The sequence below is a fragment of the Giraffa tippelskirchi genome, chromosome 1, assembly GCF_054371585.1.
Source record: "Giraffa tippelskirchi isolate mGirTip1 chromosome 1, T2T-mGirTip1v1.2.pri, whole genome shotgun sequence".
NCBI classification, from domain to species: Eukaryota; Metazoa; Chordata; class Mammalia; order Artiodactyla; family Giraffidae; genus Giraffa; species Giraffa tippelskirchi.
The window spans coordinates 92,151,178-92,176,911 of NC_137275.1; the positions used below are offsets into that span (position 1 = coordinate 92,151,178).

General features: G+C 40.4%; 1 protein-coding gene across 6 annotated transcripts in view; it reads right to left on the reverse strand.

Annotated features, from left to right (window-relative positions):
* The window catches only part of PAPSS1 (3'-phosphoadenosine 5'-phosphosulfate synthase 1), a 108,962-nt gene that overhangs the window by 19,370 nt on the left and 63,858 nt on the right, over window positions 1-25,734 (reverse strand). For all 6 annotated transcript variants that reach the window (XM_081552040.1, XM_081552111.1, XM_081552237.1 and 3 more), the window contains one exon: window positions 17,117-17,385. In XM_081552040.1, coding sequence (XP_081408166.1) covers window positions 17,117-17,385 — 269 coding nt within the window. The remainder of the gene's footprint in view (window positions 1-17,116; window positions 17,386-25,734) is intronic.

The following is a 25,734-nucleotide window of genomic DNA, read 5'->3' on the forward strand; positions in this document are numbered from 1 at the left end:
TTGCCTTAATTTGTTTTCTGCTTGCTTAGTTTCCATAGACCTGTGTTTCTATATACCTTGTACTATCTTTCTTCCTAAACACAGTTTAATACAATTCTCAGTCTCCCTACAACTGAGTTCTGATCAAAGAAATGAAAGCCAAAGTGATGTGTGCCACTTCCAGACGTGGATCATTACAAAGCTTCCTGAGCACTAGTCTAGTTTGCTTTCCTCATGAGCCAGCTAAAGAGAAAGGACCCCAAGGCCCTGTAACTACCTCTTTTTCCACTACAGTATTACTTTGGGCTTGCGGTGAGCTGCAGTAGTTCTGTATGCACCAGATGGCAAAGCATGAAGCTAGAAGACCTTTGTTCTCCACATACACCACCTCTTCCTCCATCCACCCCAGATTCAGCTCTTCATGAAATATCTGCTCATTTCCCTCTGCCCCTTCACAGTAGACACACAGAAGATTTCCACTTGTTCAGACTCAATCTGTATCAAGGGGTCAGTCAGAATCAAATCATCGTGAAGTACTCTGCAACTCCACTTAAATGTAAAATCTTTTCTGCCTCGTGAAAAATAGCTACTGCTTACAGAGTTAAATTAAAAGAGCAGTCTGTTTTCTGAACTTAGGTGAACTTACTTTGCTCATTATATATTTATGTCTGGGTGGTTAAATCATTCAAGTGCCAACTGATCAATAAACCAGGAATATATTTCAAAAGCATACTGGTGACATGGGCCAGTTATAACTCTGCCTTGTAAAACTGTCAGAAAATTTAATTGCTTCTCTGACTTCTTTTAGAAGTTACATGAGTAAATTAAATGCAAACACAACAAATATGGAGTCAGCTTTCTCCTGCAGGTGACCTAAATGGTTTCAATGTATATTTTAATGAATGGTTCCCTTATGAGAAAACTTTATGATTTTCAACAGCCATGAGTAAGCAAATCAAATGTCATTCTTCCAAGAAAGCCTAGTGTGAGTCAACTTATAATCTACTGAATAGGTAATATGTTTTAATGAAGAGAATGCAAGTCAGCCATGGCCACTGGTATCTGGTTAAGAACATAGGCTTTCAAGTCAAGCTGTCCTGTATTTGAATCCTAGCTTTGCCCCTTACTGATGGATCTTAAGCAATTTCCTTATACAAGCCTCAGTTTCCTAATTTATAAAAATGAGAATGATAACATCTAATGCATAAGATTGTTGGAACTTTTGAAACTACTCAGGATACTACCTGGCCTTCAATAAAGAAAAGTCATTATTACTGCCACTATTTCTATTACTCTGTGAAGCATTTCTTGACAATCACAGTTGAATTAATTGTTTCCTGACCAGAATTTCTAAAGAAAATTCCTTTCCTCTCTGAAGAAGATGACACACTGCCCAGAAGACGGTTGTTAAAAACCCAGAAAGAACTGTCTGTCTATCCAGCAGACTGAGGTCAAGATGTATTACTTATCTTTTTATGCCATTGGCTAGCATGATTATCAGGAAACTGAAGGCATACTGAAGAAGGACTATAAGATGATGCCTAAAAGTTTTCTATGAACCCCTATAAGAATCTGTAAATGGCCAACCTAACAACAAATGACTTATTTTCTGCTTTACTTTCATCTGTGTAGCAAAGAACAAATAGCTTTGTCATTTTTTTCTGATTATAAGAGTAATTTAATTCACATGTGGCAAACACTGCTTGTTGCCTCCACAACAACTGATTTCTCTTTGTCCTGATCTCCCTATTCCTTGATGACAGAAACCTCCCCGTAAAGGATGAAAATGCTACGTCCTTGCTTTCCCGGCAATACAGCATGGGCGCCGGAGCAAATAACAATCTCTTGGGAAGTCATCTAGAGGATTCCTGAAAAACGCTTTTTCCTCTTTAATAAAACTCTCAACTTTCACTTACCTGAAATGTCTTCAACGTCACCTTTATTTTTTCTTGACTACAGAATCCTAGATTAATAGACATGTTTCTACTTTTTTTCTCTCTTAAAAATGCTACTCCATTGCTTCTAGTTCATAATGCTCTTGAGAAGCCAGCCATTGCTCTTATTATTGCCCTATTGTTCCCTCTTCCTCTCCCCATCTCTCTGCTTTTAAGGTTCCTCTCTATCATAAATTTTCAGCAGGTTGGCTACTATGTGCCTCACTGTGGTTTTCTTTGGATTTATCCTTTCTTATATTTACTGGGCTTCTTGAATTCGTAGGCTGATGTTTTCCACCAATTGCAGAAAACTTTCAACCACTTTTTTTTTTCAAAAAGTTTTTGTGCCACATTCTCTCTCTCTCTCTCTTCTTTCAGAACTTCATTTATACATATGTTAGATGGCTTGAGATTGTCCACAAGTTACTGAGGCTCTGCTTCTTTTCTCCCATTTATTTTCCTTTTTCAAAAAATTCCTACTGAGTTTTTAAAAACTCACTGACCTTTTTCTTCTGCCAACTCCAGTCAGCTTTTAAGTTTATCCAATAAATGTTTCTGTTTCAGATACCATACTTTTTTAGCCCTTAGTTTTCCACTTGATTTTTTTCACTTTCCACTTTTCTGAGATTCCCCATCCATAAGACAATATTTTTGTTTAAGAAACTTCAATGTTCTTATTTGCTAATTCCAACATCAGCATCATCTAAAGGTACGCTTCTAGTGCAAGTTTTTATTCTGGATTATAAATCACAGTTCCTTGCTTATTTCCAATAATTTGTTGCTATATGCTGGACTTGTGAATGATTTAAGGAGCCTGAATAATGCTGTTTTCCTTTAGAATGTTAAGAGCCTGATTCCAGCAGGCAGGTAATTTACTGGCACCTCTTATTATCCACTCCAGTACTCTTGCCTGGAAAATCCCATGAATGGAGGAGCCTGGTAGGCTGCGGTCCATGGGGTCGCAAAGAGTTGGACACGACTGAGCGACTTCACTTTCACTCTTCATTTTCATGTACTGGAGAAGGAAATGACAACCCACTCCAGTATTCTTGCCTGGAGAATCCCAGGGACAACAGAGCCTGGTGTGCTGCCATCTATGCGGTCGTACAGAGTCGGACACGACTAAAGAGACCTAGCAGCAGCAGCAGCTTCTTATCTTTTTGAGGCTCAATTTTAAGCTCTATTGGGCAGGTCCAGTTCAGTTTTTTTGGACCAATTACCAACCTACTGCCTTTCAACTCCAAATTCACCCTTAGTATTTGCTGAGAAAATGGATTGAAAACTAAGCATTTTTCCTTCACAGTGAGCACAATGTTAAATCAGCAGAGGGCATTAGAGGGACACTGCAGAAGGAAGGATGTGTAGTGGTACCTGAATATGGGGCTATTTGGTGGCACAGGGGTCCAGCAGCAAACCCAAAGTGCCCACTCCTTCAACAACCTCAGAGCCCTAGCCTGAGTCCAGTGATCACCTCGCTACAGTCCTCCTACTGCAAATACCAGTGCACTCCAAGCCTCCCACCAGCAGCTCCCTGACTCCCTCTGCTTACTCATGTATCCCGCTGTGCTCAACTGTGCCTCAGAGAGTTGCTTCCTGCATTAATTCCAACATGGGTATCTCACACTGTGCACCAATCTGGCAGCAAGCCAGCTCCCAATGAATGCCCTGATGACCCCCACTGAGCTCATCAGTCTTTAGCCTCAGCTAGCCTGTGAACCAGAGAGAGGGTTGTTACCCGTTATCTGGCATCTGTGAACCATTGTAGTCCAGAGAGTCCACTCAACTTCACCATCCAGTGGGATGAAACCATACCTTTTTCAATGAGATCTGAAGCCCAGCCTTGGGGAGAGGATCCCTTTTCCAATTCTACCCTTCCTTTGGTAATCTCCCTCAGCCCTAGGGTACCCTTTAGAGTTCACTCTGCATTTTTTAGTTACTTCTCTATTAAAGTTTAACAATTCTTTAAACTTCCCCTGTCCAATTTTGTGTGATTTCCCACTTCCTTGACTGTAAACAAATTGATAACACGCTTTCTGTACAGCATGGCCTATTTTCCAGAAGCATGTGTTTCTGGTGTCTTAGTTGAATACCTAAGATGTTAACAAGATTTCTCCACTTTAGCTAGGCTGGAATGTCATCTTTCAACAATGAAAGTACCTTCAATCCACTCTCAAACTTATTGTAGCCACTCTCTACCAGGCCTCAGAGTCTTGCCCTGCACAAATGCAGTCCAAGGAACCCCGGGGAACACCCTCATATCTTCTGTTGCCCTGAAAGTGAAAGCGTTAGTCACTCAGTTGTGTCCGACCCTTTGTGACCCCATGGACTGTAGCCCACCAGGCTCCTGTGTCCATGGAATTCTCCAGACAAAAATACTGGAGTGGGTAGCCATTTCCTTCCCCAGGGGATCTTCCTGACCCAGAGGCTGAACCCAGGTCTCCCGCATTGCAGGCAGATTCTTTACTAACGGAGCCACCAAGGAAGCCCTGCAAGTCTCGTTGCTTCAGCAGCCCCGAAACCCAATCTCTGCCTTCTTAGCTCAATAGGTATATTTATGCAATGGAATACTACTCAGCCACAAGAAAGAATGAAATCCTGACATTTAGAACAACATGAATGTATCCACAGATTATCATACTAACTGAAGTAAATCAGAGAAAGACATTTATAAGATATCACCTATATGTGGAATCTTAAAATACTGGTACAAATGAACTTACTTACAAAACAGAAACAGACTCACAGACATAGAAAACAAAGTTATGGTTACCAAAGGGGAAAAGGGAGAGGGGAATAAATTAGGACTATGGGATTAACAGATACACATGACTATATATAAAATAACTAAGGATTTACTGTATAGCAGTACAGTATATTCTGCATTGTTACTATATTCATTATCTGGTAATAAGCTATAATGGAAGAGAATCTGAAGCTGGACACCTGAAACTAACACAATATTGTAAATCAAATCAAATCAAAAGGATGGGAGAATAACAATAACTCACAATCAGCAATTGTCACTGAAAAAAACCGGTATTTGTTTCAGAATTTCCTCCCCAAGTATCTTTTTGCAGCTAATTTTTTTTTGACTCTACATAACTTACTTCCACAATGTAAGCGATACAAGTAAGAATTAAGTTTTGCTACCCAATAATGCTAAAAGGGGAGTATTCACAATTCAAATTATAATCAGTTCTCAAATAAGACTGATATATGCAAATCCTGTAATGGCTCTCCCTACCATCCATCACAGACTAAGATATTGTGCAACTAACAAACCAAAAGTCAGTGATATATAGGAACCTAAATTACTTATCTCCATACACAGAATATTTACAATGTAAACACTTTAGAATTAGAATAGTTCTTGTATGATCACAATATGATGTTTAATCCATACCCTTTTTTATAAACATAAAAGTCTCATTTGCTCCCTAACTCAATTAGAAAATAGTTACCTATCATCTACCAAAATCAGATTGATTATATTCTTTACAGCCAAAGATGGAGAAGCTCTATACAGTCAGCAAAAACAAGACTGGGAGCTGACTGTGGCTCAGATCATGAACTCCTTAATGCCAAATTCAGACTTAAATTGAAGAAAGTAGGGAAAACCACTCGACCATTCAGGAATGACCTAAATCAAATCCTTTACGATTATACAGTGGAAGAGAAAAATACATTCAAGGGACTAGATCTGATAGACAGAGTGCCTGATGAACTATGGAGGGAGGTTCATGACATGGTATAGAAGACAAGGATCAAGACCATCCCCAAGAAAAAGAAATGCAAAAAAGTAAAATGGCTGTCTGAGGAGGCCTTACAGATAGCTGTGAAAAGAAGAGAAGCGAAAAACAAAGGAGAAAAGGAAAGATATACTCATTTGAATGCAGAGTTCCAAAGAATAACAAGGAGAGATAAGAAAGCTTTCCTCAGTGATCAATGCAAAGAAATAGAGGGGAACAATAGAATGCGAAAGCCCAGAGAAATCTTCAAGAAAATTAGAGATACCAAGGGAACATTTCATGCAATGATGGGCACAATAAAGGACAGAAATGGTATGGACCTAACAGAAGCAAAAGATATTAAGAAGACGTGGCAAGAATACACAGAAGAACTGTACAAAAAAGATCTTCATGACTGAGATAATCATGATGATATGATCACTCACCTAGAGCCAGACATCCTGGAATGTGAAGTCAAGTGGGCCTTAGGAAGCATCACTACGAACAAAGCTAGTGGAGGTGATGGAATTCCAATTGAGCTGTTTCAAATCCTAAAAGAAAATGCTGTGAAAGTGCTGCACCCAATATGCCAGCAAATTTGGAAAAAGCAGTGGCCACGAGACTGGAAAAGGTCAGTTTTCATTCCAATCCCAAAGAAAGGCAATGCCAAAGAATGCTGAAACTACCTCACAACTGCACTCATCTCACACGCTAGTAAAGTAATACTCAAATTCTCCAAGCCAGGCGTCAACAGTATGTGAACCATGAACTTCCAGATGTTCAAGCTGGTTTTAGAAAAGGCAGAGGAACCAGAGATCAAATTGCCAACATCCGCTGGATCATCAAAAAAGCAAGAGAGTTTCAGAAAAACATCTATCTCTGCTTTATTGACTATTTCAAAGCCTTTGACTGTGTGGATCACAACAAACTGTGGAAAATTCTTCGAGATGGGAATACCAGACCACCTAACCTGCCTCTTGAGAAACCTGTATGTAGGTCAGGAAGCAACAGTTAGAACTGGACATGGAAAGACAGACTGGCTCCAAATAGGGAAAGGAGTACGTCAAGGTGGTAAATTGTCACCTACTTATTTAATTCATATGCAGAAGACATCATGAGAAACCCTGGGCTAGATGAAGCACAAGCTGGAATCAAGATTGCCAGGAGAAATATCAATAACCTCAGATATGCAGATGACACCACCCTTATGGCAGAAGGCGAAGAAGAACTAAAGAGCCTCTTGATGAAAGTGAAAGAGGAGAGTGAAAAAGTTGGCTGAAAGCTCAACATTCAGAAAACTAAGATCATGGAATCTGGTCCCATCACTTCATGGCAATTAGATGGGGAAACAGTGGAAATAGTGACAGACTTTATTTTGGGGGGCTCCAAAATCACTGCAGATGGTGACTGCAACTATGAAATTAAAAGACACTTACTCCTTGGAAGGAAAATTATGACCAACCTAGATAGCATATTAAAAAGCAGAGACAGTACTTTGCCAACAAAGGTCCACCTAGTCAAGGCTATGGTTTTTCCAGTAGTCATGTATGGATGTGAGAGTTGGACTTTAAAGAAAGCTGAGTGCCGAAGAGTTGATGTTTTTGAACTGTGGTGTTGGAGAAGACTCTTGAGAGTCCCTTGGACTGCAAGGAGATCCAACCAGTCCATCCTAAAGGAGATCAGTCCTGAATATTCATTGGAGGGACTGATGATGAAGCTGAAACTCCAATACTTTGGCCACCTGATGCGAAGAGCTGACTCATTTGAAAAGACCCTGATGCTGGGAAAGATTGAAGGTGGGAGGAGAAGGGGACAACAGAGGATGAGATGGTTGGATGGCATCACCGACTCAATGCACATGAGTTTGAGTAAACTTCAGGAGCTGGTGATGAACAGGGAAGCCTGGAGTGCTGTGGTCCATGGGGTCGTAAAGAGTTGGACATGACTGAGTGACTGAACTGTACTAAACTGTATCTACCTCTCTTAAACCTACCAAAGATTTTGGTAAATTTACTTTTCAGTGGCTTCTGAGAGAAAAATAACTTATTTTTCAAATTTAAAATTACATTACATCATAAAATTATAAAACTGGACTATACGACATGACATGTTACACCACTAGTACTCTATCATCTTCCTACCCCACAGTGGAGAAATTCCACTGTCCTAAGTGGAATTTAAGATTAAGCATATAATATTTTCAATTTTGTTTAATGAAAAATACTGAAGATAACAAACAGAACGGTTATTTAAGTCCCTACTTAAATCACCTATTTGTTTACACATTTCACATCAAAATTTTCTTTAACTTAATGAAGTCTATTAAAGTAACTACATCATAAAGCCAAATTCATATATTCAACTGATCTGTGAAAGAACTTCAGATACAGAAGCTGTTTTTGTAATGCAAATTTTCCTTTTCCAAATTGTCAAAAAGGTACTTGTCTTAATGCTACAAAAATTCTTTAAAGTCAAACCAATTAACTATTTTTGTCGGGTAAAAACATCCATATTTTCATTCATCTCTTGAGTTTCATGTTAAAATACCTCCATATCTTGGTTATACAGTATCACAACACTTTAGTATTATCCTATATTCTTGAAATTCCCAAATCTTAATGGTCTGCCTCTTGATTTCTCAATGGCAAAAACCATTTTAAACTCTTCAAGTTGACTGGGAAAATCTAGAGAGGCAAATTAAAGACAAGGTTTATCCTTCCCATCATGTAGATCCTGGGTACTTATCATTTCCAATCTCTGTACAACTATGCATTCTAAGCGCTTCTACCAATTCCCATAGCTCTGCACAGACATGGAACAATATTCAGTCATCATGAGAGTCATATTTATGATTTTCAATGTGAAAACTATGAGGTCTACTTACACATTCCATTCTCCAGCTTGTAGAAGAGAATTAGACACATCTTATAATTACTTCCATCACACAACTTTAAGAGTTGAAAAGGAGTGTTTAGATTATGGAATCCAAACCCTTCATTCTGAACATCAAGAATCAAGGCCTGATACACAAAATACAGACTTTCCCAAAGACTTCCTTTATCTTCAAGGATAAACCTCAGCTGTCTCAGGGTTCAAAATAACATAACTCAAATGTAAGAGAAGGATTTGTTCAGAACCATCAGCAACCAAACTGTTTTATTCTTGTAAATTACTTTGCCCTGGTTGAGCCCAGGCCACTGGCAGGTGTGAGGAGGGTCATGGGAGAGAGAGCAAATCCACAGTCCTTCTCCCACTTCGGCCTCCCAAGCCCAGGGACCCCAAAATTTGTTTTTGGTAAATGCCAAAAGTCTTTGATTCTTTTCTGTCTCTCCACCCCCTCACTGATTATTATTTTAAGGAACCACAGGAAGGTAACCATGGTGGTATGTCATTGGAAAACATTTCATGAGATCCTTCACAGGGGAGAGTGAAGAAAAAAACAGGCACTAGTTATTAAGTTCTAATATGAAAACAGAGTGTTTTGTGAATATTTCATTTAATGTTTAGAGTAAATCAATAAGATAGTCAATATTTCTGTTTTACAAATAAGAAAACTTTCAATAACACATTCAAAGTTGCAAAATGAACAACTAAGAGAAGGAGTATTGGAAATTGGGTCTCTCCAATGCCAAAGTCCATGCATACCTATTCACATGGAGCTACTTAAATTGTGTCATGCCCTACAAGATAGGACTCAGAGCAGGAGAGAAAATCAAGCTAGTACTACATTTAGGGAAGAAACAGCATAGATTACAACTGCAGGAAAAAGTGAAAGGCCAAACTAAAAGACAATATTTTATCTTGATGCTGCCAAAATAAGAAACAGGCAAAAACAGATTCTGAGCTGGAAGTCTATGGAAAAGTCAGGAGAAAAACAGTATATTCCTCCTTCCCTGTGAAAAGCATCTGAAACACCTATAAAATCTAATGTCTCTGAATTAGTGATTTCACTTTTCAAGATACAGATAAGCTAAATGTATATAAAACAGACGATGCTACTGCTCAGTCGCTCAGTCATGCCTGACTCAGTGATCTCATGGACTGTAGCCCGCCAGGCTCCCCTGTCCATGGGATTTCCCAGGCAAGTATACTGGAGTGGGTTGCCATTTCCTTCTCTAGGGATGGAACCCATGACTCCAGCATTGGCAGGTGGATTCCTTACCACTGTGCCACCAGGGAAGCCCAAAATTATTTTTAAAATAAATCAACAGACTCTAAATGTTTTTGTGATAAAGATCCACAATTGCCTATCCAAAAATCTGAAGTTCATTTTTTTCCAGCTTTAACAAGATGTAATTGACATACAACATTATGTAAGTTTAAAGTATTCAACATGATGATGTGATACGCGTACATACTACCAAATGGATGTGTTAAGTAATCTTATGGCAACCATCTGAAATCCAAAAACCATTTTTTTAAACTTACATTAGCAAAACCTGATCAAAACTGACAAAGTTTATCTGTGGCCTTCGCAGATCCCAATTAATGTGAAAAAGCATTCACTTTGTTAAGAAATACTAATATGTTTTATGCCCCAGACCCACAAGCAGGATTAAGTAATACGTGATGCCAAGTATTTCAGATAAGAGATTGTGAATTTGTATTGCACTATTCCAGAAACATTAATAAAATAAATGACCAGAAGACAAAATGATCAAAGAGCTCAAAGAGAGTCAAAGGTTATAATTAAAACTTGGGGGTTTATGGCTCTTATAATTAGGCTCAGATCCTAAGAGCTGTCCCTTTAGTTGTTCAAGGCTTGGAAGTGTTTATGGGGAGAAACAGGGTTTAAACCCTAATAGACATCCTATTTACTGCTCCAGATACTGGTGTAAAGCATGGACTAACTAAACAAACATACTGCATCACGTGGCAGTATGTTCCTACTCTCCCTGATTAACTGTATTTGCTCAAATACAGTCAGTTGCTACTAAGGAGTCATTTACTAACCGCACCAATAACTTTCATGGCAGCTTATAATGATACATTTCCTCTGGAATTCAACCGGTAATTTTCATTCGAATGCCTTAATGACCAAGAAAAAACTTACTGCACATATCTACATTCCAAGATATATCTTACTTTCAGCGCTTTCATGCAACATGTCTTAAAAAGCATTACTTGTCCTTTATATAAATGGATTACAGCATTTAGTGAGATAGGACACTTTTTTAGCATTAGAGAAGTAGCTCTCCCACCACATGCTGCCCTGCCCCCAACTCCTAAAATGGAATTTAGGAATCAAGCCATCAAATCTTTTACAAATTGGAAAATCAGGGACATCCTGTTGATAACCAAATAGGCTAACAGCTGCTCATCATTCTGAGAAGCATTTGTGCTGGAGAAACAAATCTGGTACCAATGCCTTCTAAATGACCTACAGAAAATGATTAAAGGAAGAGTCATTGTTTTTATTTTATTATTATTAGTTGGCAAATGAACATTACTGGCAGACTTTGTCCTGATGTCACTGGAAAAGCTACAAAAATGAGTGTTGTGTGTTTTTTTAAACTATAAAAAAATCCTTCATCTGAGGCTGTGAATAAGCCAAATAAGCACACAAGTGAGGCACTTGAGAAAAAGAAATGGATACTTTTCAAAAGCCACTCAATGTAACAGTTTAAAATCCTGCCAGGTCATAAACATTAAAATATTTAATAGTTTAAAATATGAAGGTGTTTGTCAGAATTCCTTAAGTTTGTTCTGTAAAAGTTCAGAAGCTAAAAATTGCCTTTGCTTGGGTACCAGATGCCGGCTTTCTGACAAGAGCCACGGCTCTTAGCATGTAACTGACACTCAGAGATTTACAGGCAGAAACTGCTCTAATATGCCTTTATTTCCTTCTAGGAAACCTGGGAGCTCTGTGTGGCACAGGGCATCTTTAACCTCTTTGCCCTCTTACCGACTGCTATGGCCCCTCACAGGCTTCCAGACAGCAAGGAGTCTGATGAAAAGAAGACACAGGCTTTGGAGTCAGAAAAGCTCGAGTTTCAGGTCCAGTTGCGCATCTTGCTGGTTGTAAGATATGACCAAGATTCCCTCCTTGACCTAACTTTGATCAGGTTCCTCCAAGCTCTCTATGCCCTGACCTTCAGAATCCATCTTGTAGGGTTTGTACTACCAATTGTGGCAAAAATCTTGCTAAGTCGATCTACAGCCCCTTCATCCTCAATACATGATCAAATTCTTCATCCCTACCACCTCCAAGTACATGTGAATAGGCTGTCTTGCCTTCAGCAAGGATCCTGCTAGGTCCATTTAACCAGAATCATCCTATACCCATTGTTTGTGATGTTTCCTCGTAGTAATCTTCCAGCCACTGACCACCACTCTGCTCCTTGGCTATAAATCCCCACTTGACCATGATGTATTTAACTGAGCCCAGGTCTCCGTTCAGGTCTCTTTTCTCCATGTTGCAACAGTTCCTGAATAAAAATCTGTTTTTACTGCTTTAATTACTGTCCAGCTTCAGTTTTCTTGTACAGACCATAGTTACATTACTTGGTCTCTCTGAGTTTCAGTAACCTCAGCTGTAAAATGGAAATGACAACTATCTCACTGAGCTGTTGTGGGGATGAGGTTATATTAACATGCACAAAGAATCTGTTTGGTATATGATAGACACATATACAGGCATTCAAGAAATGGTTATTTTCATTTGCCTTCATATTCTTTATTTGAGCTTTATATTATACTATCAAACACCAAAGGATATTCCAAATCAGAGGATCCATGCTCTGACGTGGAGTCTGTTAGGAAGTTGGTCATCCCAGGCTCTCTGCCATAATCAAAACTCTACAACTTCACACAGATGGATGAGCAGCCTTGAGATGTACACAGCTCCCCTGATACAGGGACAGAATCCAGGGATGTTAAGAACTTGCAGCAACACAGTATGTTACTGTTTTTTAAGGCAGCTGACATTAATTACCATGTATTGTCACAAGCTATGCAATGTGTTACTGATTTATATTTATTCTATTTACTTCTCACAACAACAGTTAAAAAAAATAGGCAGATGTGACTACTACCATGAGGCAGGACGAGATGGTTGGATGGCACTACTGACTCAATGGACATGAGTTTGATCAATCTCCAGACGACAGTGAAGGAGAGGGAAGCCTGGACTGCTGCAGTGCGTGGAATTGTGAAGAGTTGAACACGACTTAGCGACTGAACAACAATGAGGCAGGTATCAGAAGAATACAGAGTAAGGGAATTTCCTGGCTGCCCAGTGGTTAGGACTCCACACTTCCAATGCAAGGGGCACAGGTTTGATCGCTGGTTGGGAACTAAGATCCAGCATGTTACGTGGTGTGTCCAAAAAAATAAATAAAGAGAGTTAAGAATACAGATTAAACAAGGGCTTCACAAGTAGCACTAGTGGTAAAGAACCCGCCTGTCAATGCAGGAGACAAAATAGAGGTGGGTTTGAGCCCTGAGTCAGAAAGACCCCCTGGAGGAGGGCATGGCAACCCACTCTAGTATTCTTGCCTGGAGAATCCCAGGAGCCTGGTAGGTTACAGTCCATGGGTGAAAGAGTCGGACACAACTGAAGCGACTGAGCACGCACACACAGATTAAACAAAGATAATCACAACACACAACTTTGGTTTGTGACAAATGAAAAATAAGTTTGAAAGGCCCTGTACTAAAGATTCTACCTCTAATAAACGTCAGCCAAGGCCATCCTAATTCACTATTTTGGAACTCCTACAGGGTATTTTAAGAATTTATTTCCAGTCTGTTTTCCAAAAATCTGTGGCCACATATTTTAATTTTACATGATAAGATAAAAGAAAAACATTCTGTGGCAGTCAGAGCCCATGGCCCTGGAACCAGACTATCTCGACACTACTGTGTGATCTTGAACAGGTCTGTTAACCCCTCCACCTCAGTTTCCTCATCTCTGAACTGAGAATAATAATAATCTACCTGCTCTTAGTGTCGTTCTAAGGATGAAGTTAGCTGATAAATGTAAAACACTTGGAACATTTGTCTGCCGGAAGAGCTCAATAAAAATAGGCTATTCTTATATTCTCCATCATGGTATATACCTACAATTCATTTACTTCTCCATTTCCTCTTCAGTGAAACTGGTTCGATGAAAACATTTTAGAGGCTGGTTAAGAGATAATAAAAGTATATACAGGACACTTGGTTACACAGAGCCAGAGGACCAAAATGGCTCAAATGAAAAAAGTAACCAAGTTTAGATGAAGAAATACACTGCTGATGAGAATGTATCAATAAAATGGTACAACCACATTAGAAAATTGGTTGGCAACATGTACTAAAGCTGAACAAAGGCTCGCCGCTAGAATATCTAGAATTCTAGGTATTCAACCAACAGAAATGCCCATGGAAAGTCACACACTAAAATCTTCAAGGCAGTACTATTCTTAATAGCAAACAACTGGAAACTGAGATGTCCATCAATAGTACTGGGTCCAGTCACACAATAAGATACTCTATGGTACAGAGAGAGACCAACTACAACTAACTACACACCACAGTAAGGTGAGTCTCACCAACAGAATGCAAAGGGAAAGAAGCCAAATGCCAGAGTATGCACAGTATGACTTCAGTTATAAAAGCACGAGGAAAGGCTGGACTAGGTGCTGTGATGCAATGCCCAGGTCCCCCAAGGAGGAAGGATTGTTTCCCCACTTTGAAGAGTGCTGCCAACACACACCCAGCAGGCTGTCAGCACTCTTCAGAAACTGCCCCTATGGAAAGCAGCAGCAGCAGTCAAAGGCAAGGCCCCCTCCCTGAGCAGCCAATCACTGGTCAACACAGAGGCTTAAGTGACTATTTTTTGTGCAACTCAAACCATCTTTGAAGGGCCTTTCCAGAAGCCCACACAGGATCAACTCAGGCTTCCACTAAGACTGAACTGCAGCTCAGCTTCTCCTCCAGCCCAACTCTGCTCCCTTCCTTTCTCTTTCTTCCACAAGTGCTGCTTTCAAGAGCTATCCCTAACACACCTCCTGAACACTCATCTCTCTCTTAGCGTCTGCTTCCCAGAGTTTCCAACGAGCTCATTGGATCTACGATGTGAGAAGTGAGGACAGTGATGACTACTGCGGGGAGGACAGGGGGGATAGGAGAGGGCAGGATGCAGATCGTCAAGGGTGCTGATAATAGCCTTTTCACCTGTCTGGGTGCTGGCCATACGACTGTTCAAATGGGAAAAATTCATTTAATTGTACACCTGGGAAATGTCTACTTTCTCCTATGTATATTATAGTTCAATATGAAGTTAAAAGCAAATAAGACAAGTAAGAAAATTAGGAGAATGAGACAGAACCTTAAAGAATATTTAGTCCCACCTCCTTGTGCATCCCTTAAATTACCCTTTTGTGTGCACTTAAAACATAGCTCAGAGAAGCCGAACCTAAGATTAGGTGGCAAACCAGGCCAAGAATGGTCCAAGAGTTTATGCTGTTTTAACCAGACCATGCTCTTGGGTGTAGCAACAGGAGTCAAATCTGAGGCTTGCTGATTTGGGGGAGGGCTTGCTGCAGCCAGCTCACCTCGTCAGCTTTGCCTTGCAAGAAGGAAGACTCTGAGGAAAGCCAAAATGCAGGCACCCCAAGGGCACCTTTAGGCACCTTGATCTCTGAATTTTCCTCAAGAGATACACCTGGCTCTGAAATGACAGGACTTAAAAACCTTTTGGATGCAGACAAAACAGTATGTCTGACCCTGTGTGGTGCTCTCTCTTCTGTTTTTATTATTTGCCTATCCCTTCGTTGCCACCTTCTCAAAAGCAGTTTTTATATTTAGGTAATAAAATGTCATACCTTCCCTTTTAGATAGGACTCAGAAACACAAATGGGACAAAAATATGTCCTCAATAGGCCAAGATAAATTCTTTCATTTTCCTCACTGGCTCTTAATGAAGTTATTGATAAACTCAGCCCTGACCCCTAAATTCATTTGCATCATTCCCACATTGAAAACCGCTCACCTGGTAATTCTGGAGAACTTCATTCCAAATGATTCCCTTAAAATGATGGTGATGAAGACAGCACCAAAAAAGAAGTTGAGAAACTACTGGAACAAAATTGTTACTTTATTTCCAAAATAACTCAGGAAGGAGGGGACGTGCATGTACCCGTGACTGATACATGCCGATGTATGGCAGAAACCAACACAGTATTGTAAGGCAATTATCTCCCAATTGAAAATAAACTCTAAAAATAAATAATATCTTTAAAAATATGGATGTAAAAATCATTAATAAAATATTAACAAATAGAGAAAAAAATGTAAGAACTAAAGACACAGTGGTCTCTGAGAAACTAAAACGGCTTTCAGCACCCCAATTCTTATGAATATTTTATACCAACAAACAGGGAAAATTATGAGGAATTCTACCTCATGTCTTCTAATATATCATTCAGGCTCATCCAAGAGAAGAATCAAATACATTGTAAACTTTTAGCCTCCTGTTGCTGTAATTTTCTGTCAGTATTTCTTAGATAAAGAGCATACAACCCCACAACTGAGCTCCAATAAAAATTTTTAGGCTTGATCCCAAGGAACAGCCAAATATGTTTTATTTCCTTTCAAAAAAATTTTTTTAAGGAAGCTATCACAGAGTATCTACAGCTAAATTGTTTTAATCCTTCTAAAAGGGTTTGCCTCCCAAATATATCTAGTAAGTAAATTCATCTCCCTTCAAGGTGGGAACGAAAAAGAATGCAATAATAATGTGCATTTCATTCTTTATCTTAAACCCTCAACAGGAAGCTGGCTAGGAATTTTTCACACACTATTTTTCAGGACATACATTGATTCATCCATTTCTTCAAATATTTTTTGAAAGTCAACTCTACCTTGAAGCAAAAACCTAAGTCTTCTTCCTTATATATGGTTATAAAAAGATCTCAAAACTTTCCTTTTGATTGCTAAGTAGAACTCTAGAACTCTACTCCACCCAAAATCAAGAAGCAATTTTATTTCCTGACTCTATTAGTCCTTCAATAGGGAACAGATGAAGAATGTTTTCTTTAAAGATACCATCCTTTTCTTCCCACTCAAATACCAGAAGCAAAAATCAGACCGATTCTGTCCCCTGGGAAGAGTGACTTAGAACTTTGTTAAAGGGATAAGATGCATGTTGTCAGACCTGTGTAACAAGGGGCAGACAAGAGCCTGTGTCATACAGGCTCAAGGTTGCCCAGCCCTCTGTCTGCAAGGAACTTTCCCTCCTTCACAACTGGGACCATAAGCCACAATAAGAGCAAGAGAACCCCTCCCTGCACTCCCATTCCTAACAAGACTGCCTCCTGGGGGCCACCTCTAGAGTGCATCCTCAACAGAGCACATGAGTACTCCAGCCTCATGTTCAGAACAGATCTATGATTGGAGGAAATATCCAAAGATAAGTTTGTTGTGGCTACCTACTGGGTTAGTAAGAGTGGTTTCAATGCTGCTGCAGAGCAAATCTTAAAAGCTATCTACCTCAGTTGGTCCAGCATACATCATGGGAGACGGGAAGATGGCCACCACTGTGGTCTCAGGATTCAGGACTCCTTCCTCCAGCACTGCAGCGTGCTGCTTCATCCGCCACATCAGGGGGACATCATCATCCTTTGTCCAGCCACCAAGGGGGTGAAGAAGAAGGACAGGGCGCCGGTAGCCCCTCTCCAAAAGCTGCCTGTGGGTATCCTGCATTAATAGAGCATGGCCATTGTGCACTGGGTTGCGTAGTTGAAAGGCAAAGACAGCATCTGAAAGAAAATTTCAGAGTTAAGAACAGCACATTTCTAACGCTACCTTCCAAAAGATAAGCAATTCTTCTTGAAGCTTGATGCTCAGGATTAAGCAAACATGCATGCTCAGAATCAGAAACTGGGGGAAAGCATGACTGCTCTGACCACTTACTTCAAGGCAACCTGATACAGTAATTATTACTTTACAAATCTTACAAGCCTGAGGATGTGTCACATAACAGTAATGGACTTATAACAATTACTTTCTGCATTCATGGGCAACCTGAGGACGAAAGTCAGACTGTCTGGCCCGAACACATCTCAGTTCAATGGCCTGCAATGCATATAAATTCTCGGTCTATGCCTTAATAACCCATCAGGTCAATCCCGTCATCAGATCTAAGACAGTCCTTTATTAAAGAAAGACAGAGAAATGTAGGGGTTAGAAAATTTACTTACTATCTAAATAAGCTCATTTATACTGATTACTCTAATTGACTGCAATGCTATCCAGTTGTTTTGTGATACCAGGTCTAGATTTTGGATTATAGTTTGTGTGCTAAGTCGCTCAGTCATGTCTGACTCTTTGTGACCCTGTGAACTGTAGCCCCCCAGGCTCCCCTGTCCATGGGATTCTCCAGGCCAGAATACTGGAGTGGGTTGCTATACCCTCCTCCAGAGGATCTTCCCTACCCTGGTCTCCCGTAATGCAGGTGGATTCTTTCTCATCTGAGCCATGCAACAACAATATCCCTTACAAGGACCACTGCTATTACTCAAATGTTGAAAACTGCTGAATAAATTAAAGTGGTTAGCTATGTATCTTCTGCTTACAACCCTGGCTTCACTCCTACATGGGGCTCTTGCTATCAGGAGACCTTTCTTAGAAGGCATGGCTCCTTGGGGTTATAGAATTTTACAGAGCAGAGTAACAAGCCAGTAAGAGGAGCTCTGTGTTTGTTGCCCTCATAATATGTGATAAATCATGCAATGTCAATCTAATCTAGACTCAGAGAAGAACATCTTCCCCTTCCCTAATAACTTTAAGCTTAATTGTATAATATCCCCAGTCTATTCTCAATTCTAACCCTCTTCTATCATAGCAACAAAAGGCACAGAAAGAAAACTATGGCACCTACCTGACCAGGAGATTTTTGGGGACACATCCTGTGACATTCCAAGATTTAGAGCATCACCACTATGCTATGAAGTTCTCAAGTTACCTTTTATAAATGAACAAGGCTGGTTTACACCACAGAAATAGCTAGCAGGACGTAAGGTACAAAAAAGAAGTCTTGATACAAATATGTGAGTATCTAAAATTATCCTGCTTTAAGGAAACAGGAGGAGGGGTGGTATCACAGTTTTTCTGTCCTTCTGAAAACACTCCAAACTATAGATATCAAAAGATTTCAAAACATCCCTTTTAGCCATTATATAGAACTCCCCTTGCCCAAGACCAAGAATGAATCTTACTTCCTAATTATCATACTCCAGTCTTTCCACAAAACAACAAAGAATGTCTCCTGAACGCACGCACTACCATTGTTCCATTTAACCTGCATTCTGATTCTGGACTCGATCTCATCAGTAAGTTTAGTTCTCTCTCCTCTCCTCCCTTCCCTTTACCCATTCTTTGTAAACAGCCTTGAAGAACAACAAAGACACTAAGCATTAAGGAATCCTACTCATGGGCTGATGTGTTACTGCACTGATGGCGAGGTTGGGAACAAGTAGCTCACGTGTGGACCACGGGGAGGAAAGAGACTAACAGCACTCCGGGCCAGCACAAGCCTGCAGCACCCGGGCCAAGGAGACGCCTGCCTGAGTGGGGTCAATGGGGCCAGGGCTGAGAAGACAGCTCGTCTAACTGGGAGACTGCAAACACACATGGAGGAACAGCAAGTAAGGAAATTCACTGAAGATAATGGGAGCCAGGATTCTGACTGTAGGAGAGGAAAGACAAAAATACCAAAAAGAAGAAAGGCTAGAAAAGACCATGAGGTATTGGATTAGAGTTGAAAATAACAGGATAACCTACCTTATGGTTTTCAGCTGTATCGATAGATGTATCCAGGAATAGATATAAATTTGTGTGAGTATACATGCTTATTTTTTGGTTCTGTCCAGTGAAAGGTCCTAAAAGCAGTGACTACCCAGTGGCAATGAGCAAAACTAAAGCCCAAATTTTGCAACCTAAATACTACCCCCTATTTAAATAAACCAGGGTTCCTTAGCAGAAATGGCCAATTCTGGGGCAGGCATGGAAAGTACAACTTGGGATGGAACGTCTTTTGTACCATAAAGAAAGGAAGTGCTGAGAGAAGGATGCTGCTGCTGCTAAGTCGCTTCAGTCGTGTCCGACTCTGTGCGACCCCATAGACGGCAGCCCACCAGGCTCCCCCGTCCCTGGGATTCTCCAGGCAAGAATACTGGAGTGGGTTGCCATTTCCTTCTCCAATGCATGGAAGTAAAAAGTGAAAGTGAAGTCGCTCAGTCGTGTCCAACTCTTAGCAACCCCATGGACTGCAGCCCACCAGGCTCCTCCGTCCATGGGATTTTCCAGGTGAGAATACTGGAGTGGGGTGCCATTGCCTTCTCCAGAGAGAAGGATGAGGACATGTCAAAGGGCACAGCCCCAAAAGCCAACCTAGGACAAGCTAAACATCAAAGTAAATAATAATTAATGGTTTGAAAACCAAAAGAGGAGTCTATGAATCCAGGAAGAATAAAATAAATGAAAAAAACCAATGAAGAAGTGGAAACTCTAACTTACAGTATAATAAAAGTCAACTAATAAAAGTAACCAGAATGATAGAATTAGAAAAATCACTGTATTTGCAGCGTGCTAAAACAGATAAAAATTTGATAACAACAGGATATTTATCAAGTCTCAAAAATCTCCCCCAAAATACTTGTTAGTATGTACAAAATAACTTGTTAACTTGACAGTAGGAAAAACCTGGTAAACATGACCTTTAATACTAAAAGTTAACTTTTAAAAAAGTCAAACTCATCTGTAAGAGGACAAATCAAAATTGTGAGCCACAAAATTTGATGTGCCAGTGATTCAGCCTTGCTTCCTATGGGATTCCTGACAAAATGTGTAACTGGAACCTGATCCTGAGGAAACAGCAGATAAACCAAAACTGAGAGACAGTCAAGAAAGTAAATAACAGGTCCTCTTCAGAAATGCCAAGTCTGTGAAAGACACAAAAAGACCAAGTGAGTGCTCTGAATGAGGCAGACTAAAGACACGACTGACATCCTGCAGCAGGAATGAAAGTGGCAAAGAGAAGGTTTCAGCTGTCATTGTTGGCTCTGTGATAAAGAACCAACTGGAGCAATGGCGTGATGTGAGTGCAGGACACAGATTAGACTGTCTCATTTCAGTGTATTTTTCTGTGTCTGATGAGCACACTGAGGTTAGGTAGGAGACTGTCCTTATTTTCAGTAAATACATGCGGAAATAACTAAGAAGTAATGAGACACTGTGTCTGCAACTTTCAAAGAAAGTGAGAATGAAAAGGCAAATAAACATAATGTCAATTATGGGATCTGGGTAAAATATATAGGAGCTCTTGGTACTATTGTAATTTTTCTGTAGATTTTAAAAATTATTTCAAAACAAAAGGTTAAAAAACAAAGTAAAAAAATATGATGGGAAACATGTGAACTGATTACAATGTGTGAATTTACTTAGATCCTAATTCAAACTATGAAAACAAGAAACGTGACTACTATGAAATTATCAGAAATATGAACACTGACTAGATATTTGATAGTATTGTGTGTGTGCTCACTCAGTTGTGTCCGACTCTGTGTGACCCCACAGGCTGTAGCCCACCAGGCTCCTCCGTCCATGGGCAAGAATACTGGAGCAGATTGCCATGCCCTCCTCCAGGAAATCTAACCGACCCAGGGATCAAACCCGAGTCTCCTGCACCTCCTGCATTGCAGGCAGATTCTTTACTGCTGAGCCATCGGGGAAGCCTATTTGATAGTATTAATAAACTATTATTATTTAGGTGCAACAGTGATATCATGGCTCTATTTTTAAAGTCCTAACTTCTAAGAAATACTTTCTGAAATATTTAGATGGAAATGACATGAGGTCTGAGATGTGCTTCAGAATAACATGCAGGAATGCACTGGGGTAAGCAGCAACACAAGTGGAACAAGATTAGTCAAGAGTTGGTACAACTGAATTTGGGTTGGAGGTATATGGGGACTCATTCATACTATTACAAAAGAAAAGTGTTACTTTAAAGTGTTAAAGTAAAGTGTTTACTTTAAAGCGTTACTTCAGATTCTTACCATCTGACCCACCAAGGAGGCCTAGTATATCTACTTACAAATATAAGTAGCATATATTTGAAATTTTCTCTAAAAATTTTTAAAAGTGAAGATACACACGGAAGAAGCATTGTTTTGGAACAGGATATTTACAGTTTCAAATCACAAGTCTACCAGTTTTTAACCATCGACTGTTGTCTTTAAGGTCTTAATTTCACTTCTGACATCTTCCTAGTGGGGTGATGCTCAAGTTACTGTTATGAAGATAATATAAAGTACCCAGCACGGTGAGATGCACACTGCAGTCACTTAATAAATCTAAGTTCCTTAAGATAATTCATTCTTTAAAAAACAAACAGAAAAGCACCATATCTAAAAGTTCCTGGCAGGAAAATTGAACCCACTGTTCTACTGGTGGCTCCAGGTCTATTCCAGGACGAACACTCCAGTGAGTGTTTAAAGATGAGGGTGCATTAGCTCTGCACTGGGACATGCAGCCTTCACTGTCCTTAATGAGGAACAGGTGCCTAACTGTGAACAGGACCCCTGGGTAATACATCTCAGGTGTGCGATGACTACATTCCTACACTTCAGTCAGGGCAAATCTCATTCTGTAAGATCGCCATTTAGCAAGATTATTTATATGACAGGATGTGCAAAAGGAAACATAAAAATAAATTCTGTCTCAAATACACATATTTCACAGGTTCTAATAATTCACCTACCTAGGCTTCCTTTCCAAAAAGAATTAATCTAGCTCCACATGGTCGTTTAACAGATAAAGTTAAGATGAATGACTTCTTAAAAGTTTACATTAGCAGCATATAAAGGATTTTACTGCCAAAATTTCTTCCAGGTAGAATTATTTCCTTATTATCAGGTCCATTCAGAAATGCAGCGATCATTTGGTCTGCCCATTTTTTTCTTCCCAGTATTACCAGGCTTTTCCTAAACTTCCAGTCTTTTCAATCCCTTATAACTACTTATCAATGAATTACCCAAATGGCTTTAACTGTCCGTAGCTGCAGACTGCATTTTCATCCCTACCATCTGGTTTCTCCACTAGAGAACTTACATGGATGAACAATGTAACAGGAGTAACTGATCCATTGGAAGCTTACATTCCCAAGGTATTGTCCCAACTAACATAACCCAACATGCATCACTATTAAATTTTCCTCCATCAATTTTCCACCAAGGATGGAAAAAGAATAATGGGCTACTATGGACCTTGGCCCACTGATACTTACGGCAACCTTGAATAATTTTTCACATTCTCATCCCCATTTCCTAAAGGACAGTGAATTCCCTATTGTCACACCATAACTGGTATAAAATATTTACCTTTTCACTTATAACTCCTTATGGCTTAGTTTAAGACTGAATGCTTTACCAAAGATCAGAGTTTTTCAACTGTGTTTGAAAATGGGACATTACCTACAAAATGACTGAAACTTAATATTAACATTTATGATTTCCATTTGTTTCTAGCCCTCTGTCCTCATTCCTGGGATGTGTGTGTGTGTCAGTTGCTGAGTCATGTCCAACTCTCTGTGACCCCATGGACTACAGTCTGCCAGGCTCCTCTGTTCGTGGTATTCTCCAGGCAAGAATACTATGATTTCCACCTCTTTCTAGCCCTCTGCCTTCATTTCTGGGAAAGGACCAGGAATTCTATTATTTTGGTTTATAGAAAGTACACTGTGAAGCTGCTGATGCTGTGCACAAAAGCAAACTTTTTCCTTCGAGAGCTGGAGTGAATATTTTATGCTTTTCAGGCTATGGGGTTTCTGTTGCAACTACTCAACCCTGCACAAGTAGTGCAAGAACAGTCACAGACGATGCATAAACAAGTGAGTGTGGATATCTCCCAATAAAACTTTATTTACAAGAACCGGTAGTAGGCCAGATCTGGCCTGCAGGCTGTAATTTACTGACCTCTCAAAGACAAATGAAATTTGGGTGATGGAAGTAAAAGCATTGCAGCCAAGCCACCTGGTGAGATCAAGTGTGGAAGTAGGAAGGCATTTGTGTCTGAGGACATAGAATCATCCATTTTGTCAAAGATGGATACGAAGCCTAGCACGTGATATCATGTAGAATTCTGAAACACAGGTTAGGAAGGATACTGCATTCCAAACAGAAGTTGTGCATTTATCAGCCACATTTCACAGAGAACTAGCTGATGTGGGTGAGAGTCAGGGGGTGGAGCAGAGAGACAGCAAAACCAGAAGGCTGCTGCAGAGAAACATGTGCCCCACATGTTCCATATAAAATAAACCATCCTCCAGCCTTCCATTGTCTCTGCTCACTCAATCTATTCCTCCCCCAGCATACAGTCAGGCTCCTGTGACTGATCACAACCTACACACTGTGAGTGGGGGTCACACACCATAACAATGTGGCAAAAGTGAAGACAGGTGCTACCCTCGCAACATGGGAGACCTGGGTTCAATCCCTGGGTCAGAAAGATCCCCTGGAATAGGGAATGGTTACCCACTCCAGTATGCTTGCCTGGAGAATTTCATGAACAGAGGAGCCTGGCAGGCTATAGTCCATGGGGTCGCAAAGAGTCAGACACAAATGACTAACACATACATACAAATGAAATACTGAAGAAAATTTGGAGAGAAAAAAACCAACCCAAATGCATGATCTTAATATAATTGGTTTTGGTTTTTTGCAGAGTCTCCTAGTTTTTCTCCTTATGCAAACATTTTTACACAGATGTGATCAAATGCATATGACATTTTATACTCTGCTTGGCCCATTTTAGTCTAATCACCTGTTTCTGACATCTTGTAGCCCTCTCAGAACCATAAGGTTCACTGCTGGGTCCTATGACATTCTTTCTTTACAGACTCATTCAGGAAACTTACCCCTGCCTGGATTCAATTATCATGTGCATACAGATGGCTTCTGTTAGCTGCATCTCTAAGTCCTGACCTTCCAACTCATCAGTTACAGAGACTTATTACTAAAAACATTTCAAAAGATATTGCTCATTACCGCTCCCACCCCCTCAATTCCTCCACCTTCACTATAACCCACATATCTCAAACCAAAAGTGGGCCCAGCTCCCCAGACTTCTATATTTCATGCCTAAGTAAGAAAGAACCCCACAGTACAGCTTCTCTCCCTCTCCTCTGCATTCGATACCATCCAGGAGCCAACACATCATGTTAAGTACAGTCTGATCCCTTCCCTGCAGCAGGTGGAAGGGGAAGAAGACAGTGGGGAAGGTTCTTCTGAGGATGCACTGATATGTGATGGGGAAGGAATGGCACCAGGAGTGTTTTCTGGTGGTGGAAGGAGAGTGGACCCTGACCCCCTGGATACAGGCAGGACACAGGCTGCCTGACCAAGCATCACGGCCCTGGAACACAATGCGGCATACTGAAGACACCTGGGCTGGGTCCCTGCACTGCAGTTCCTCAGCAAAGGGCGCAGGGACAGCAGCAGGTTCCCAGCAGAGCTGCTGTGAGCAACGAATGGACTGATCAGCAGGGGAGTGCTCCAAACTCTTTCCCCCAGATTTCTCAGAACTGCGCTTCTCTGCCCAGCCCACAGGCAGAGTCTTGGACTGCATCCCAACCACTAAACCCAGAATTACAACATCTTCCTGCTTCCTTCCTTTCAACTTCTCTGAAAACTGTCCTACATGCAGCACTAATTAATAAGTCTTCTCTTCCAGTCCTAGGCAAGCTCTATTATCTGCCATTTTACCCCAAAACTCTAAGTACAGGCATTTCTGACTTTCCTCAAATCAATATAGTAGCTGAACAAGAGTCCTGACAATAGTGCTATGGCTGGGGGCGGGGAATGGGGGAAAGGTGAGGGCACACTATGTTTATTTTTGTGGGAGATTTTTTAGGAGAGTTGGAAACAAACAAAAAGAAAAAACGAGTTTGATACCCTTCCTCCCTCAGGCCTGTCATAAATCACCAGTCTTTCTTTTACTTAAACTGCTCACGAGGGAATTAAAAAAAAAAATCAACAAGACAGAGATAGGGCACTTGAGTAAATATGAATAGACTAGAATTTTTCACAAACAGGGACTCCCATACCCAA